At 43.9% G+C, this 16,624-nt stretch overlaps 1 protein-coding gene across 1 annotated transcript in view; it reads right to left on the reverse strand.

The window, feature by feature from the left end:
• Positions 1-16,624, reverse strand: part of CFTR (CF transmembrane conductance regulator) — a 196,509-nt gene that overhangs the window by 47,127 nt on the left and 132,758 nt on the right. The window contains exons 17-19 of the mRNA XM_044280293.1: positions 15,919-16,169; positions 13,470-13,549; positions 10,592-10,742 (exon numbers count right to left, since the gene is read on the reverse strand). Of these exons, the coding sequence (XP_044136228.1) occupies positions 10,592-10,742; positions 13,470-13,549; positions 15,919-16,169 (482 nt within the window). The remainder of the gene's footprint in view (positions 1-10,591; positions 10,743-13,469; positions 13,550-15,918; positions 16,170-16,624) is intronic.

The following is a 16,624-nucleotide window of genomic DNA, read 5'->3' on the forward strand; positions in this document are numbered from 1 at the left end:
CTAATTTTTTTCCCACTTTTTCATTTTTTTTAGCACTATTAATACGCAAGAAAAACTATACATATAAGGCATCGCCGGATTCATACTGACCTTTAGAATAAAAGTAATGTGTCAGTTTTATCGCACATCGAACGTCGTAAATAAAAAACCTGTAAAACTGTGGTGGAATTGCTTTTTTTTTGCAATTTCACCCCATTTTGAATTTTTTTTCTTGCTTCCCACTACATCATATGCAATATTAAATGGTGGCATTGGAAAGTACATCTTATCCCCCAAAAAACAAGCCCTCATATGGCTATGTGAACAGACAAATAAAAAGTTATGGCTCTGGGAAGGCAGGGAGCACAAGAAAAACAACCTCCGGGGGTGAAAGAGGTAAGAATCATGAAGACCATTGTGCTCTTGAGAACTTTCAATGCAGCAAATTTTTTTTGTACCCTTCTTCAGATCTATGCCTCCACCCAATCATGTTTCTGGGCTCTACAGGCAGTTCTGACTTGTTTTTTGCTATGATATGCACCGTATATAGACAGGGGTGTATCTTTCCAAATAAAGCCCAATCAACTGAATGTACCAAAGGTGGACTCCCATCAAGGTGTAGAAACATCTTAAAAGGGAATCTTTCACCAGTTTTATGCTGCTACATTTCAACAGCCCCAGCGCATGCTAACGAGTCCTGATATTCACGAACTTCCGGATTTCTCTGCCCTCTCACCACTGATTGACAGGAGGTGGAGAAAGCCAGGAGCTCATGAATATTCAGGACTCAGCAGCATGCACTAGAGCTGTTCAATACAAGATTTTTGCAAAACGTCTTGGTCAATAAAAAAAAAGTGACCCAGCATTTATACTAAGGGGATCTGTCATTAGTTTATATTGCCCTTAGTTAGAAAAACTGGTGACAGATCCCCTTTAAAGATGATCAAGAGAAATGTGAGGCCCCCAGAGCCCAGGAGCAGCTTGGCCATTGACTTCACTGGGAAGATTCCCGTTGGGCCGCTTGTCTTTTACTGTGCAGTGGGCCGGCAGCACCCAGCCTCACTGTTCACACAGAGCCTCCCTGACACTTTGCTCTGCAGACTGCCGGCCCTGCTGCGCTCCTACTATGAAAGTAGATAATAAGTGAGCGCAGCAAGGCAGGAGGCATGGACATCCATCTTCTGTCATACTGTATGAACTGTCAGCGCAGCCAGGGCCACCACCAGGGCAGTTACTATAGTGTCAGGGGCCTGAAGGGAAGCAAGGGACGGCTCCCAGCTACGGCCACCCCTGTTGTCAGCTGTTGGAGTGCATTTAATTTTCCTTTGGTGAAAGGGACAGCACAATACCTTGCAGGGCTTGTTCCTTTCTCCAAAGTAAACTTCACCGACCCCACATGAGCAGACAGCCCCCCTCCTCTCTGCAGTGTGAGGAGGGGGCGGAGCCAGAGGAGCCGAGGCAGCAGCAGAAGATAATGGAGACACTGCTCCTTCTGACCTCCTCAGTGTAAGTCTCATTCACACGTCCGTGTCCGTGCTGAAATCTGTGAGCAGGTGGTCAGTGATGCATCCGTGAAGCTGTCTGTGAAGAATCCGTGTTGGGTCCGTGTGTCCGTTTTACGCTGTCCGTGTTGCATCCGTGTTTCACTGACACTGCACAGCTAAAAAATAATTTTCAAAGCATCTCTTCTTAATGATTCGTGAAACACGAATGCAACACAGATGGCATCCGTGTAGCATCCATGGTTTTTACGGACCTATAGACTATAATGGACGTTATGGATCCGTGAACACGGACAAAATAGAGCATGCATCTGTGCTGAAAATACTGACCCATGGACCGTGCTAAAACACTGATGTCTGAATACACACATTAAAATGAATAGGGAAGTGTGCTGTCCATGATATAACAGACAGCACACGTCCACGAAACACTGATGTGTGAATGAGGCTTTTCTGTGCCTTCAGTATAATGTTCAGTCTCTCACTGGTCCTCCTACTCCACACAGCAGCACTGGGGTATGTTACTGAAGCTGCTGCCTCTGCAACTCTTGTGTCCCCCTGTTGTTCCAGCCCCTCACAGACTATCTCACCTATACTTTATACAGAGCGCCTAAGAAGTTATGAATGGCTCCCAGTGACCCCCCCCCCCCCCAATCAGTGGCATTTCAAATTTTCCCAGCCCCTCATCCCCCATGTATGATGTAATGTCTCTGGAGGTTATATCAGCACAGGAGCGTTATAAGAAGAGCGGCTGATATCAGTCACATAGGATGTAATGTCTCTGGAGGTTATATCAGCGCTGCAGCGTTATAAGAGGAGCAGCTGATGTCAGTCACATAGGATGTAATGTTTCTGGAGGTTATATCAGCACTTGAGCGTTATAAGAGGAGCGGCTGATGTCAGTCACATATGATGTAATGTTTCTGGAGGTTATATCAGCACTTGAGCGTTATAAGAGGAGCGGCTGATGTCAGTCACATATGATGTAATGTTTCTGGAGGTTATATCAGCACTGGAGCGTTATAAGAAGAGTGGCTGATATCAGTCACATATGATGTAATGTCTCTGGAGGTTATATCAGCGCTGCAGCATTATAAGAAGAGCGGCTGATATCAGTCACATGTGATGTAATGTCTCTGGAGGTTATATCAGCACTGGAGCGTTATAAAAGGAGCGGCTGATATCAGTCACATATGATGTAATGTCTCTGGAGGTTATATCAGCACTGGAGCGTTATAAGAGGAGCAGCTGATGTCAGTCACATAGGATGTAATGCTTCTGGAGGTTATATCAGCACTGGAGCGTTATAAGAGGAGTAGCTGATATCAGTCACATATGATGTAATGTCTCTGGAGGTTATATCAGCGCTGGAGCGTTATAAGAAGAGCGGCTGATATCAGTCACATGTGATGTAATGTTTCTGGAGGTTATATCAGCACTGGAGCGTTATAAAAGGAGCGGCTGATATCAGTCACATATGATGTAATGTCTCTGGAGGTTATATCAGCGCTGGAGCGTTATAAGAGGAGCAGCTGATGTCAGTCACATAGGATGTAATGTTTCTGGAGGTTATATCAGCACTGGAGCGTTATAAGAGGAGTAGCTGATATCAGTCACATATGATGTAATGTCTCTGGAGGTTATATCAGCGCTGGAGCGTTATAAGAAGAGAGGCTGATATCAGTCACATGTGATGTAATGTCTCTGGAGGTTATATCAGCGCTGCAGCGTTATAAGAGGAGCAGCTGATGTCAGTCACATAGGATGTAATGTTTCTGGAGGTTATATCAGCACTTGAGCGTTATAAGAGGAGCGGCTGATATCAGTTACATATGATGTAATGTCTCTGGAGGTTATATCAGTGCTGGAGCGTTATAAGAGGAGCAGCTGATGTCAGTCACATAGGATGTAAATGTCGCCAGCAGCCTTTTTGTGATGTCATTATCATGCTGCCAGCCCTTCTCATATCAGTAGGCCGCCATTACCAACTGCTGTCAGGTCATTTGACACCCAGCGGCTGGACAGAAGTCACAACAGACTTAGGGTCCATTCAGACGTCTGTAGTGCATTGCGGATGCGCAATAGACCCGGCCGGCACCCCCATAGAACTGCCTATTCTTGTCCGCAATTGCGGACAAGAATAGTATATGTTCTATTTTTTTCCGGAGCGCGCATCCATTCTGTCCCTATAGAGAACGGATGCGGACCCATTATACGGACGTGTGAATGGAGCCTTACTGTGAATGGAGCCTTTAAAAAACACTACTGTGTAGGGGTATAACTACTGGATAGAAGCAGAAAGGGGGCATAACTACTATGTGACACTGGGTGGCATTGGGCAAATACAGAGCAGAGTTAGAGGCATGGCTTAGCGGAAAACACATTTGGCGCGGCACACTAAGCACACTCCAGCTATTATCCCTCCTTTGACTTTTCAGAAGTCGGGAGGTATGCTGTGTGACCCATGACTAATGGTTTGCTGACCCCACCTCCTACCATTTTGGCCCCACCTACAACATGGGGCCACTTTTATGCTTTTTTTCCAGGGCCACTTTGCCACGTTCCCAATCCACCCCTGCCAGAGCCTGGCACAACAAAGGGTCTGGATACTTAAGTTTTTAATGAATGTACAAGCATTTCTATCATTCTGTTTTAACTTTGTGATTATGGGGTATTGAGTGCAGATCGATGGGGAGAAACTTTTTTTATTTTAGCACAAGACCGCAACAACAAATTGTCAAAAAGTGAAAGGGTCTGAAGACTTTCTGAAGGCATTGTACATGTGAAAGCACACTCAAAGATTTTTTATGCTGTACTGGCCTATTTTAGTGGATTTCTGTATAATAAAAGTGTTTATGTAACTTTCAGGTTGTTTTATATAGTCTTCACCTCTGAGATCGAATTACATAGTGTACCGTATCAAACGACTCAGCAAACTAATTAAAGAAGGAATGAGAGGTTTCATTATTTCTACATGAACATGTCTATATGGTATGCTGCAATTGCTCACAGGCTTACAGGAGGGAATTTATCACATCATGCACTCTCGAATTCTGGCATCAAAAAGTTGCAAAACAGGGTTCTGTGACTTTTTTAGGCTAGTTTGTCCACAAATCTCACATTTAGCATTTTTACGCCACTCACTTCAGTTCTGAAAACTGGGTGGGAAAGTTGGCTTGGTTAGCTATGTTAATTAGTTTCACTACAGATTGATCCCTACATTTTTTTAAAAGTTACAAATAGGGTTGATCCAACACCTGAAAGTTCGGGTTCACCAGGCTCGGCCGTATTTTGCCGCAAAGTTAGGGTTCGGGACCCGAACTTGACCCCGAACCCTATTGAAGTCAATGGGGACTCGAACTTTGGGGCACTAAAATGGCTCTAAAAAAGTCATAGAAAGGGCTAGAGGGCTGCATAAGGAAGCAAAATAGGGGTTAGAGCAACACAATTGCCCTGCAAACAAATGTGGATAGCGAAATGAATTTAAATTGCATATAATAAAAAAAAAAGTTAAAAATAATGATCTTGAACTAGGAGGCAGAGGTCAAAGTGGAGCAGGAGGTTGAAGAGGCGGAGGACAATGTGGTGTAGGTGGAAGCGGTGGTGGAGGTGGAGGAGGTAGCTACTAGCCAACACTATTTTTGTAGTTTTTTTATTTTTATTTTATTTTTTATAAATTTTGGAAGACCCCAAAACATTGGGAAATATAAAAAAGAAAACTAAGATAAAGCGCGCTGGAGTATAACAATGTCTGGGTGCGGCCGGTATACTTGTCTATGCTCCCTCATCATCATCCTCATCCTCCAGAACCTTGCCATGGCTGGACAATTGTGTACCTCGCCTCTGTTGGTGCAGGAACCTACCCTCCGAGCTACTTGTGAATGACTGGCCTGATAACTGTGAAAATGATCCCTCTTCCTCCTCCTCTTCCTCCTGTGCCACATTCTCTTCCATCATCGCCCGAATCGTTTTTTCAAGGAGACATAGAAGTGGGATAGTAACGCTGAGGACTGCGTCATCGGCACTGGCCATGTTGGTTGAGTACTCGAAACAGCGCAACATGGCACACACGTCCCGCATGGAGACCTACTCGTTGGTGGTGAAGTGGTGCTGTCCGGAGAGCGACTCACCCGTGTGCTGCAGCTGAAACTCCACTATCACCTGCTGCTGTTCACACAGTCTTTCCAGCATGTGCAAGGAGTAGTTCCACCTTGTGGGCACGTCGCATTTGAGGCGGTGAGCGGGAAGGCCAAAGTTACACTGCAGCGTTTCCAGAACCTCTGCACCACCAAAATTCAGCACATGCGCCAGGCAAGGGATGTGCGTCAAACTGGCTAGGCCGAGAGCTGCTATGAGATTTCACCCATTATCCCACACCACCATGCCGGGCTTGAGGCTCAGTGGCACCAACCACTCATCGGTCTGTTGTTCCATGCCCGTCCACAGCTCCTGTGCGGTGTGTTTTTTTTCCTTTAAACAGATGAGTTTCAGAACAGCTTGCTGTCGTTTACCCCTGGCTGTGCTGAAGTTGGTGGTGAAGGTGTTACGCTGACCAGATGAGGAGGCGGTAGAGGAGCAAGCAGAGTAGGAGGACGAGGCAACAAGAGGCAAAGAGAAACGTCCTGCAATCCTCGGTGGCAGAAGTATATGCGGCAAACTGCTATCCGCCTCAGTCCCAGACGCCACTGCATTTACCCAGTGTGCAGTTATGGAGATATAACGTCCCTGCCCGTACTTACTGGTCCACGTATAGGTGGTTATGTGGACCTTGCCACAGATGGCGTTCAGCAGTGCACACCTAATCTTGTCCGCCACTTGGTTGTGCAGGGCGGGGATGGCTCGCCTGGAAAAGTAGTGGCAGCAGGGATCTCTCCAGTGTTTGGGAGACGGACAGCTGAATGCTTCCATAGGACATTGTGGAGATGCTTGGTGATGGTGACGGACGTGGTGGCATTGCTGCCACATCCTCTGTTTGCGGGGTGGCAGGTGCCACTGTCACTCCAGAGGGGGAGGAAGAGGCCGAGACTGCAGCAGAAGAGGGACCAGGAGGAGCCTGAGATCTGTCGTGGTTTTGGAAGTGTTTCCTCCACTGCAACCTATGCTTTGCATTTAGATGTCTAGTCATGCAGGTGGTGCTCAGGTTTAGAACATTCATGCCTCGCTTCAGGCTCTGATTGCACAGAGTGCAAACCACTCATGTTTTGTCGTCAGCACATTGTCTGAAGAACTGCCACACCAGGGAACTCCTTGGAGCAGGCTTTGGTGTGCTCGGTCCCTTGGTGTGGTGGGCAGTAGCAGGCATACTGGCTAGGGGACTGCCACTCTGCTTTTGCACACTGCTCCCTCTTTTGCTGTGTGACTGGTGCTGTGTGACCACCACCTCTTCCTCTGAACTACACACGTCACTCGCATGACCTTGATTCCATGTGGGGTCTAGGACCTCATCATCCTCCACATCTTCTTCCACCCACTATTCACCCCTGCCCTCCTTGCCAGTCTGCACACTGCAGAAAGCCGCAGCAGTTGGCACCTGTGTTTCGTCATCATCAGAGCTGTGCTGCGGTGGTCCACCCATGTCCACATCCTGAAACATAAGTGGTTGGGCATCCACTTCTGGGGCAGGGCTATGTGGATGGCCCTCGGAAGCCCTGCCAGCAGAGTCATCAAAAAGCATAAGAGACTGCTGCATGACTTGGGGCTCAGACTGCTTGGTTAACTTGCAAGGGGGTGAGGGGAAAGACAGATGGCCATGGGCTGCCAATTCTGCGCTTTCAGCAGGAGACTGGGTGGGAGACAATGTGAAGGAACTGGAGGCACTGTCAGCCACCCAATCTACTATCGCCTCTACTTGTTCTGGCCTCACCATTCGTACACCAGGTATTTGGGCCTACAAAATAACGCTGAACATTCTGTCGCCTACGTGCCCCTGAGAAAGGTGTTTCATTTGGGCGTGTAGCTGGCACAGATCGACCACGTCCTCTCTCTGCAACAGAAGCTCCACCAATCCCAGCAGTACCACGACCAGGGCCACGTCCTTTATTTGATGCTCTCCTCATTTTTTCAGGTCACCCACTGAACTAACAGACAGATTAACTATATTATTTTCCCTGTCACGTATGCAGTGCAGGTGTACTTCACGCAATAAATGGATATATATATGACGCGCACCTAACTGACAGATTAACTATAGCAATTTCCCTGTCACGTATACAGTGCAGGTGTACTTCACGCAATAAATGGGTATATGACGTGCACCTAACAGATGGATTAACTATATTAATTACCCTGCCACATATGCAGTGCAGGTGTACTTCACGCAATAAATGGGTATATGACGTGCACCTAAATAACAGACAGATTAACTATACCAATTTCCCTGTCACGTATGCAGTGCAGGTGTACTTCACGCAATAAATGGGTATATGACGTGCACCTAACTAACAGACGGATTAACTATTATAGTTGTTTGTCAGGGGTACAAAGTACAATGTTGCATGTGCACCCAGAATTAAAATCGCTGTAGGTCACCCACAGAATTAACAGCCAGATTTATGGTTAGCTTTCTGTGTCAGGGGTGCAAAGATGGTGCATTGCACCCACAAAAAATCGCACTAACACTGTCCCTCATTTCAGCTGCCTGCTTTCTGTCCCTTCACTACTGAGAGCTGATGGGCAGTGCTACACGTGATCCAGCTTATATAGAGGCTGGGTCACATGATGCACCGGCCAATCACAGCCATGCCATTAGTAGGCGTGGCTGTGATAGCTTCTAAGGGCATACAGCTTAAAAGCTTGTTGATTGGCTGCACTGCAGCCTTTCAACAAGCTTTATTAAATGCCCGAACTCGAACCTGAACTTTTCTGGCAAAGTTCGGGTCCGGGTACCAAAAATCGTAAAGTTCGGTGCGGACCCGAACTTTACAGTTTGGGTTCGCTCAACACTAGTTACAAACTCAAGACATTAGGAGGGTGGTATAGAAAAACAGAAAGTATTAGGTTTAAAGGGATTATTTACATAATTTCTGTCTCCCCTAATGAAAGGATCATACCTATCTGTTCCCCACTGCTCCTGTCCTCCGCGATGGCTCTCACGTTTCCATCTTCCAGTGTCTGGGGTTTGTTTTCCTCCTCCCTGGCTTGGGCATGGTCATCTGAGCCTCTTCAGCCAACCACTGGCTTCAGCATAGATGTGTGCACAAGAGACACTTTGAAGCTAGGGGTTGGCTGAAGATGATGAGGAATAAAACAAACCCCAGCTAGGAAGATGGAGCCAACACGAAAGTCTAGAGCAGGTAAATATGATCCTTTCAGTAGGAAAGGAAGGCTTCGGGCACCTTTTAGAAATAATGTATTCTTCAAGTGAACGGAGCTTAGCCACACCCAGGCCAGTTGATACTAGTCGTGATGTCACTGGGCCAGTGGTAAATAGTGAGAAGGCTATGGCGCTTCTGGAGCGCCGTTGCCTTCTCAAACAGCTGATTGACTTGTTCCGGACTGTAAACGGAACCATTCATCTCAATGGGTCCACAAAAAAAAATGAAGTTACTCCGTGTGCATTCCGTTTCCGTATTTCGGTTCCACAAAAAAATTTAACATGTCCTAATGTTGTCCGCATTACGGACAAGGATAGTACTGTTCTATCAGAGGCCAGCTGTTCCGCAAAATACGGAATGCACACAGACGTCATGCGTATTTTTTGCAGATCCGTTTTTTTGTGGACCGTAAAATACATACGGTTGTGTGCATGAGCCCTAACAAGGATGATATATCAAAGATGGTGTAAAACTACAGTGAGGAGTTTTCTATAAAAACCAAGCAGATTTAAAGCCTATTTTTCATGGGCCCTAAATGTTTTAAAGGGAACCTGTCAGCATGCAACCCGCAGGCAGCCTGTTAGAGAGCAGGAGGAGCTGAGCAGAATTGATATATAGTTTTATGGGAAAAGATTCAGCACAACTTGAAATTTATCTGGTAACATCTCTGCTCTTTCGGAGCTTAGCAGCTAAGGCTACTTTCACACTAGCGTTCGGGCGGATCCGTTCTGAACGGATCCGCTCATAATAATGCAGACGGAGGCTCCGTTCAGAACGGATCCGTCTGCATTATATTAGCAAAAAAAAGCTAAGTGTGAAAATAGCCTGGGACGGATCCGTCCAGACTTTCAATGTAAAGTCAATGGGGGACGGATCCGCTTGAAGATTGAGCCACATTGTGGCATCTTCAAACGGATCCGTCCCCATTGACTTACATTGAAAGTCTGGACGGATCCGCACGGATCCGCACGCCTCCGAACGGCCAGGCGGGCACCCCAACGCTGCAAGCAGCGTTCAGCTGTCCGCCTGTCCGTGCGGAGGCGAGCGGAGCGGAGGCTGAACGCCGCCAGACTGATGCAGTCTGAGCGGATCCGCCTCCATTCAGACTGCATCAGGGCTGGACGGCTGCGTTCGGGTCCGCTCGTGAGCTCCTTCAAACGGAGCTCACGAACGGAAACCCGAACGCTAGTGCGAAAGTAGCCTAAGTGAGTGGTCTTATCAACGATTGACAACTTTCCCTGTATAGAGATAGCCGTCAACAACTGATAAGACCACCCACTACTGAGCTCAGTAGTGCTACTAGTGCTAAGTTATACTGAACCTTTTCCCATAAAACTATACATCAATCTGCTCAGCTCCTCCTGCTGCATTTCATGGTGGTAGGTTCCCTTTAAGCTGCAATGGGCACCTGCTGCATTTTATTTTGAACCAGTTTTGATGAGTCTCTCCCTTTTATTTTGCAATAACGGTTACTTGTAAGGTCAGCATTACTGCAAATGTTCGTACTGAAAAGGTGAATTGTGCTTGCATAAACTTAGCTGGCACAATTCACACCTAAGACATGAAGTCTGTGAACATAGAAGTATTTAGGGTGTGGGCTTCCATGAACAATTGTTCTGTCAATCCTCATCTGTTGACATCAGCATTAGATGCCCTCCTCCCTGCATTCCATGTGATCAACCTAAATCAATATGTATATTAGGAAGAATACATGCATGTTGGAAGAGGACTAGATAATATTGTGTCACCAGGAAAGTCATGTTTGCCCTTCAGATAATGCGTCTCTGTTGTCCTTACCTTCCGATTCTAACTGTTTCAGTTGCTGGGAGGTGTGCAGAAAATAGGATCTTAGTAAAACAAAAGCTACAATCACAGGGACAGTAGCCAAGAAGATGTAAGGCTCCAAAATGGAAACCACTGTGATTGCCCCTATCACAACAAGCAACAGCTGTAAAGAGAAAAGAAAGAACATTTGACGGGGATTACTTTTTATTAAAATCATACATGGAAAGATGATTAATAGACACTAACCACGGAGCATGACTCCTTAAAACCACACTATACTTAGTATTAGCAAGTTGCCCCTGAGCAATCGATAGCATATAGTCTATGGTGCATTGCCCATAGGTGACATATTTATATAGTTGTATTGTACTACCAGATTTATGGCCTATATATACACTATATAATAGTACAAGTCCAGCTCACCTATGGGTAATTCCTGGAAGCACTGGTAACACCTGGATCGGGTGTCCAAACTTGACACAAAAATAAGGAGAAATCCAGCTTTCATAAAAATCCATACTTTATTTATGCAAAAAGATAAAAAGCCATACACACAGACAACAGAGTCTACACGTTTCGGGTCATTACATACAGACACTTACTCATGACATTGATTTTTATGGAAGCTGGAATTCTCCATATTTTTATATACAACATAGTGTATCTTTTACATGGTATATGATGAAACAATTATCTTACAAAATCATTACTGAGTCTTAGATAACGTTGCATCTTATATTAGAATTATCACCATTTCATCCTGAAAAGTGAGACTCTGGTGTCTGGCAGTGGCTTTCTCACCTCTGCCCATTCACTACATGCATGTATATGTATGGGAGGATCGTGAGGCTATAAGCCCCCTCATGCACCAGAACCTGACACCTCTATACCCCGTATAGCTATGGGAAAAGGGATGGACTGTTACATAGAGTATGCTCCGAGATTTAAATAATTGATGACACTAAACTGTGTAAAGTAATTAGCACGGAAGAGGACAGTATACTGCAACAGATGGATCTGGATAGATTGGAGGCTTGGGCAGATAAGTGGCAGATCAGGTTTAACACTGACAAATGTAAGGTTATGTACATAGGAAGGAATAATGCAAGTCATCAGTACATACTAAATGGTAAAATACTCGGTAACGCTGGCATGGAAAGGACCTAGGATTTTCTAGTGAACAGCAAACTAAGCTGTAGAAACCAGTGTCAGGCAGCTGCTGCCAAGGCCAATAAGATAATGGGTTGGATCAAAAGGGGCATAGATGCCCGTGATGAGAACATAGACCTACCACTTTACAAATCACTAGTCAGACCACACATGGAGTACTGTGTACAGTTCTGGGCTCCAGTGAACAAAACAGACATAGCAGAGCTGGAGAGGGTTCAGAGGAGGGCAACTAAAGTAATAATTGGAATGGGGCAACTACAGTACCCTGAAGGATTATCAACATTAGGGTTATTCACTTTAGAAAAAAGACGACTGAGGGGAGATCTGATTACTATGTATAAATATATCAGGGGTCAGTACAGAGATCTATCCCATCATCTATTTATCCCCAGGACGGTGACTGTGACGAGGGGACATCCTCTGCGTCTGGAGGAAAGGAGGTTTGTACACAAACATAGAAGAGGATTCTTTACGGTAAGAGCAGTGAAACTATGGAACTCTCTGCCTGAGGAGGTGGTGATGGTGAGTACAATAAAGGAGTTCAAGAGGGGCCTGGATGTATTTCTGGAGATTAATAATATTACAGGCTATAGCTACTAGAGAGGGGTCGTTGATCCAGAGAGTTATTCTGATTATATTATATTATATTAAATGCAGGACAAACTGACATTTTTTGGGTAGTGTTTTTAACCCTTGAGGTATTTTTTTTTTCAATAGCCTGTTTTTCTCGGTCTACCTTTTTCCTTCATTGCCTGGCATTGTTCTCTCATGGGCATCAGTTGTCTTTTTTGAAGCTTTAAAGAAATGCAGTGCAGTATGTGCTGTGTTTTTTATTGCTACTTTTGCATCACATGTTTTTTAAAAAAGTTTTTTTGTTCCCATACTGCTGTACAGAGGAACAGAGGAAGTTACAATACAGGGGGCATATAACTTTATATATACAATACCATTAAAAACAGCAGGTGCAGAAATATGCTAAATGGGCACAAAAAAACAACAAAAAAATGCTACTAAAAATCTGGTCATGTATTTTAAGGTTTTATTTCCAAAAAATGGCATGAACAAAATCAGTAAAAAAAACTAAAACAAAACATAGAGCGTAGAGAACATCATATTTTCACATTGGCTAAGAGCAAATATCTGGCTGTTGCAACAAATAACTTGCCATATCAAACTTGACCTAAATGCTCTGTGTGAATTCAGCATTACAGAGTCCTATAAGTACAGTATTAAGGGCACTTTCATCTGGGCAAAGTTTCCGTTGAAGTTTAGCCAACACTTGAACTGAACACTCATCCACCGAATTAATTGGTCTGCAGGAAAAATGGACTATACATAGATTATATCCATGTGTGGTCCATTTAAGAAGTCATCTGTGTTCACCATCCGGAACACCTACGAGTTTCTGATTGTCTATCTGAAAGAGGCCATAGGGTCCTTTTACACAGGTAATGAGTGGCAATCTACGAAACAGCATATTGACTGGCGCTTGTTGCCTACAGAAATTATCTTTATAGGGATGAATGATTGGTAATGTGATTGCTCATGCTCATATAGTTTTATTTGTTGGCGTCACATCCTCTGTTCACGCTGGATGTATATTGCTGCTGACAAATGAGCATTTTTAATGCTACCTAAAAGATGCGATGCTCACTCCCAATCATCGTCCCGCGTACAAGGGTCCCAACACATGTTTCACATGGCTAAATATTTGACTCACCTGTATGAAGTCAAACATTGTAAGAGGCAGGAGATCATCTAAGATAGCTATATCCTTTGAAAATCTGTTAAGGATCCGCCCTGTAATTTACAGAACACATTAAAAACACCATATGACTGTGCAACATTCTCCCTACAGAAGAACATATTCATATTTGGATTATTCTAACAGCCTGAGAAAAGTGAAATGACTGAATATTTTCAAGTCAATCAAAAGGCAAAATTATTCTGACACAGTACATGTAGAAAACCTTTGGTATAGGCCTCAAGCACACAAGCGTGGTTTGGTTCCGCATCCGAGCATCAGTTTTTGCAGTTCGGGTGCAGACCCATTCACTTCAATGGGGCCGCAAATGATTCGGACAGCACTTTGCTCTGTTCTGTGGCCCCGCAAAAAAAATATAACATGTCCTATTCTTCTCCGTTTTGCGACAAGAATAGGCATTTGTACAATGGTCCGCCTGTTCCGTTACGCAAATTGCAGAAGGCACACGGGCGACTTCCATGTTTTGCGGACCGCAAAAATTGAACGTTCGTGTGCATGAGGCCATACAATTACAAACCGAATTCCAAAAAAGTTGGGACACTATACAAATTGTGAATAAAAACTGAATGCAATGATGTGGAGGTGCCAACTTCTAATATTTTATTCAGAATAGAACATAAATCACGGAACAAAAAGTTTAAACTGAGAAAATGTACAATTTTAATGGAAAAATATGTTGAATCAGAATTTCATGGTGTCAACAAATCCCCAAAAAGTTGGGACAAGGCCATTTTCACCACTGTGTGGCATCTCCCCTTCTTCTTACAACACTCAACAGACGTCTGGGGACCGAGGAGACCAGTTTCTCAAGTTTAGAAATAGGAATGCTCTCCCATTCTTGTCTAATACAGGCCTCTAACTGTTCAATCGTCTTGGGCCTTCTTTGTTGCACCTTCCTCTTTATGATGCACCAAATGTTCTCTATAGGTGAAAGATCTGGACTGCAGACTGGCCATTTCAGTACCCGGATCCTTCTCCTACGTAGCCATGATGTTGTGATTGATGCAGAATGTGGTCTGGCATTATCTTGTTGAAAAATGCAGGGTCTTCCCTGAAAGAGATGACGTCTGGATGGGAGCAGATGTTGTTCTAGAACCTGAATATATTTTTCTGCATTGATGGTGCCTTTCCAGACATGCAAGCTGCCCATGCCACACGCACTCATGCAACCCCATACCATCAGAGATGCAGGCTTCTGAACTGAGCGTTGATAACAACTTGGGTTGTCCTTGTCCTCTTTGGTCCGGATGACATGGCGTCCCAGATTTCCAAAAAGAACTTTGAATCGTGACTCGTCTGACCACAGAGCAGTCTTCCATTTTGCCACACTCCATTTTAAATGATCCCTGGCCCAGTGAAAACGCCTGAGCTTGTGGATCTTGCTTAGAAATGGCTTCTTTTTTGCACTGTAGAGTTTCAGCTGGCAACGGCGGATGGCACGGTGGATTGTGTTCACTGACAATGGTTTCTGGAAGTATTCCTGAGCCCATTCTGTGATTTCCTTTACAGTAGCATTCCTGTTTGTGGTGCAGTGTCGTTTAAGGGCCCGGAGATCACGGGCATCCAGTATGGTTTTACGGCCTTGACCCTTACGCACAGAGATTGTTCCAGATTCTCTGAATCTTCGGATGATGTTATGCACAGTTGATGATGATAGATGCAAAGTCTTTGCAATTTTTTGCTGGGTAACACCTTTCTGATATTGCTCCACTATCTTTCTGCGCAACATTGTGGGAATTGGTGATCCTCTACCCATCTTGGCTTCTGAGAGACACTGCCACTCTGAGAAGCTCTTTTTATACCCAATCATGTTGCCAATTGACCTAATTAGTGTTAATTGGTCTTCCAGCTCTTCGTTATGCTCAAATTTACTTTTTCCAGCCTCTTATTGCTACAGTGTCCCAACTTTTTGGGGATTTGTTGACACCGTGAAAATTTGAATCAACGTATTTTTCCTTTAAAATGATACATTTACTCGGATTAAACGTTTGATCTGTCACCTACGTTCTATTACAAATAAAATATTGACATTTGCAATCTCCACATCATTGCATTCAGTTTTTATTCACAATTTGTTTAGTGTCCCAACTTTTTTGGAATCCGGTTTGTACTATATTGTTTTTAGTTCTCACGATTTAGTATCCTAGATGCAAAATTTGTCCCAGCGCATGTAAGAAATGAATGAAAGAATGCAATCAATGAATAGTGCAGAATATAGAGAGTAAATACCTGAAGGTTTACAAGGCTTCCCGATAAGAAATATAGGAGAAAGCACAGTTTCCATAGGCCATAGGACAGATTGTTTCCCAAGAAAGGAAAAGAGAAAAGAAAGAATCATAGAGTCATAAGCAATGCCCTTCTTTTAAGAGGCTGATGCCCACACTTTAGTAAACTATGGACATACCAGCTCTCATTGTATTTAAAGTAGACATTGGGGCATGAAGAATGGCATTTAACATTTTCTGATGCAACACCTTGGAGGCAGATATGAGACCATGCACCAGTGGTATACCACGGAATATTCCCATTGCCAGCAGAGAGTCCGCCACACCAACATAAATATAGAACACATAGTAGGAACTAGTTGAGGTCACGATTATTGGTGCCTTAGAGGTTTCATTTCCGTTGATTGTTTTATTCGTTTCAGGACTGCTTCTAAATGAGAGAAGAAAAAAAGTATTTTAGAAAACCTTAAATTAAGGAGAATGTTTAAACTAAAGTTAGCTTCAAGTCTGTTTCTGATGGTCCTTTTGGAGCCTCTGTTGCAGATTATGTCAAATTGAATGGAAAAAAATAGTACTAAATGACGGAAATCATGATGGACTCTGAATTATTAATAATAATGTAAATGTAGCCTTACATTTTCTTTACTAATTAATATGTATACAAAATATCCAATTTTCTCCATCATGCGTTTGATTGTGTTAATATGAAAGTCTAAATTTATATGATTTTTTTTTAATGATATACAGAATTTCTTTGCATGTGTTCTGAAGGGTAAATTATCTGTAACACTTTGTAATTTACAGGACTTATGTGCAAAGTCTGATATTATATAGTAACAAACTACAGTAATCAACAATTCAATCAAAAGGACTAAGGGCCCTGCT

This window comes from Bufo gargarizans, chromosome 2 (genome assembly GCF_014858855.1).
Source record: "Bufo gargarizans isolate SCDJY-AF-19 chromosome 2, ASM1485885v1, whole genome shotgun sequence".
In the NCBI taxonomy this organism is placed as follows: Eukaryota; Metazoa; Chordata; class Amphibia; order Anura; family Bufonidae; genus Bufo; species Bufo gargarizans.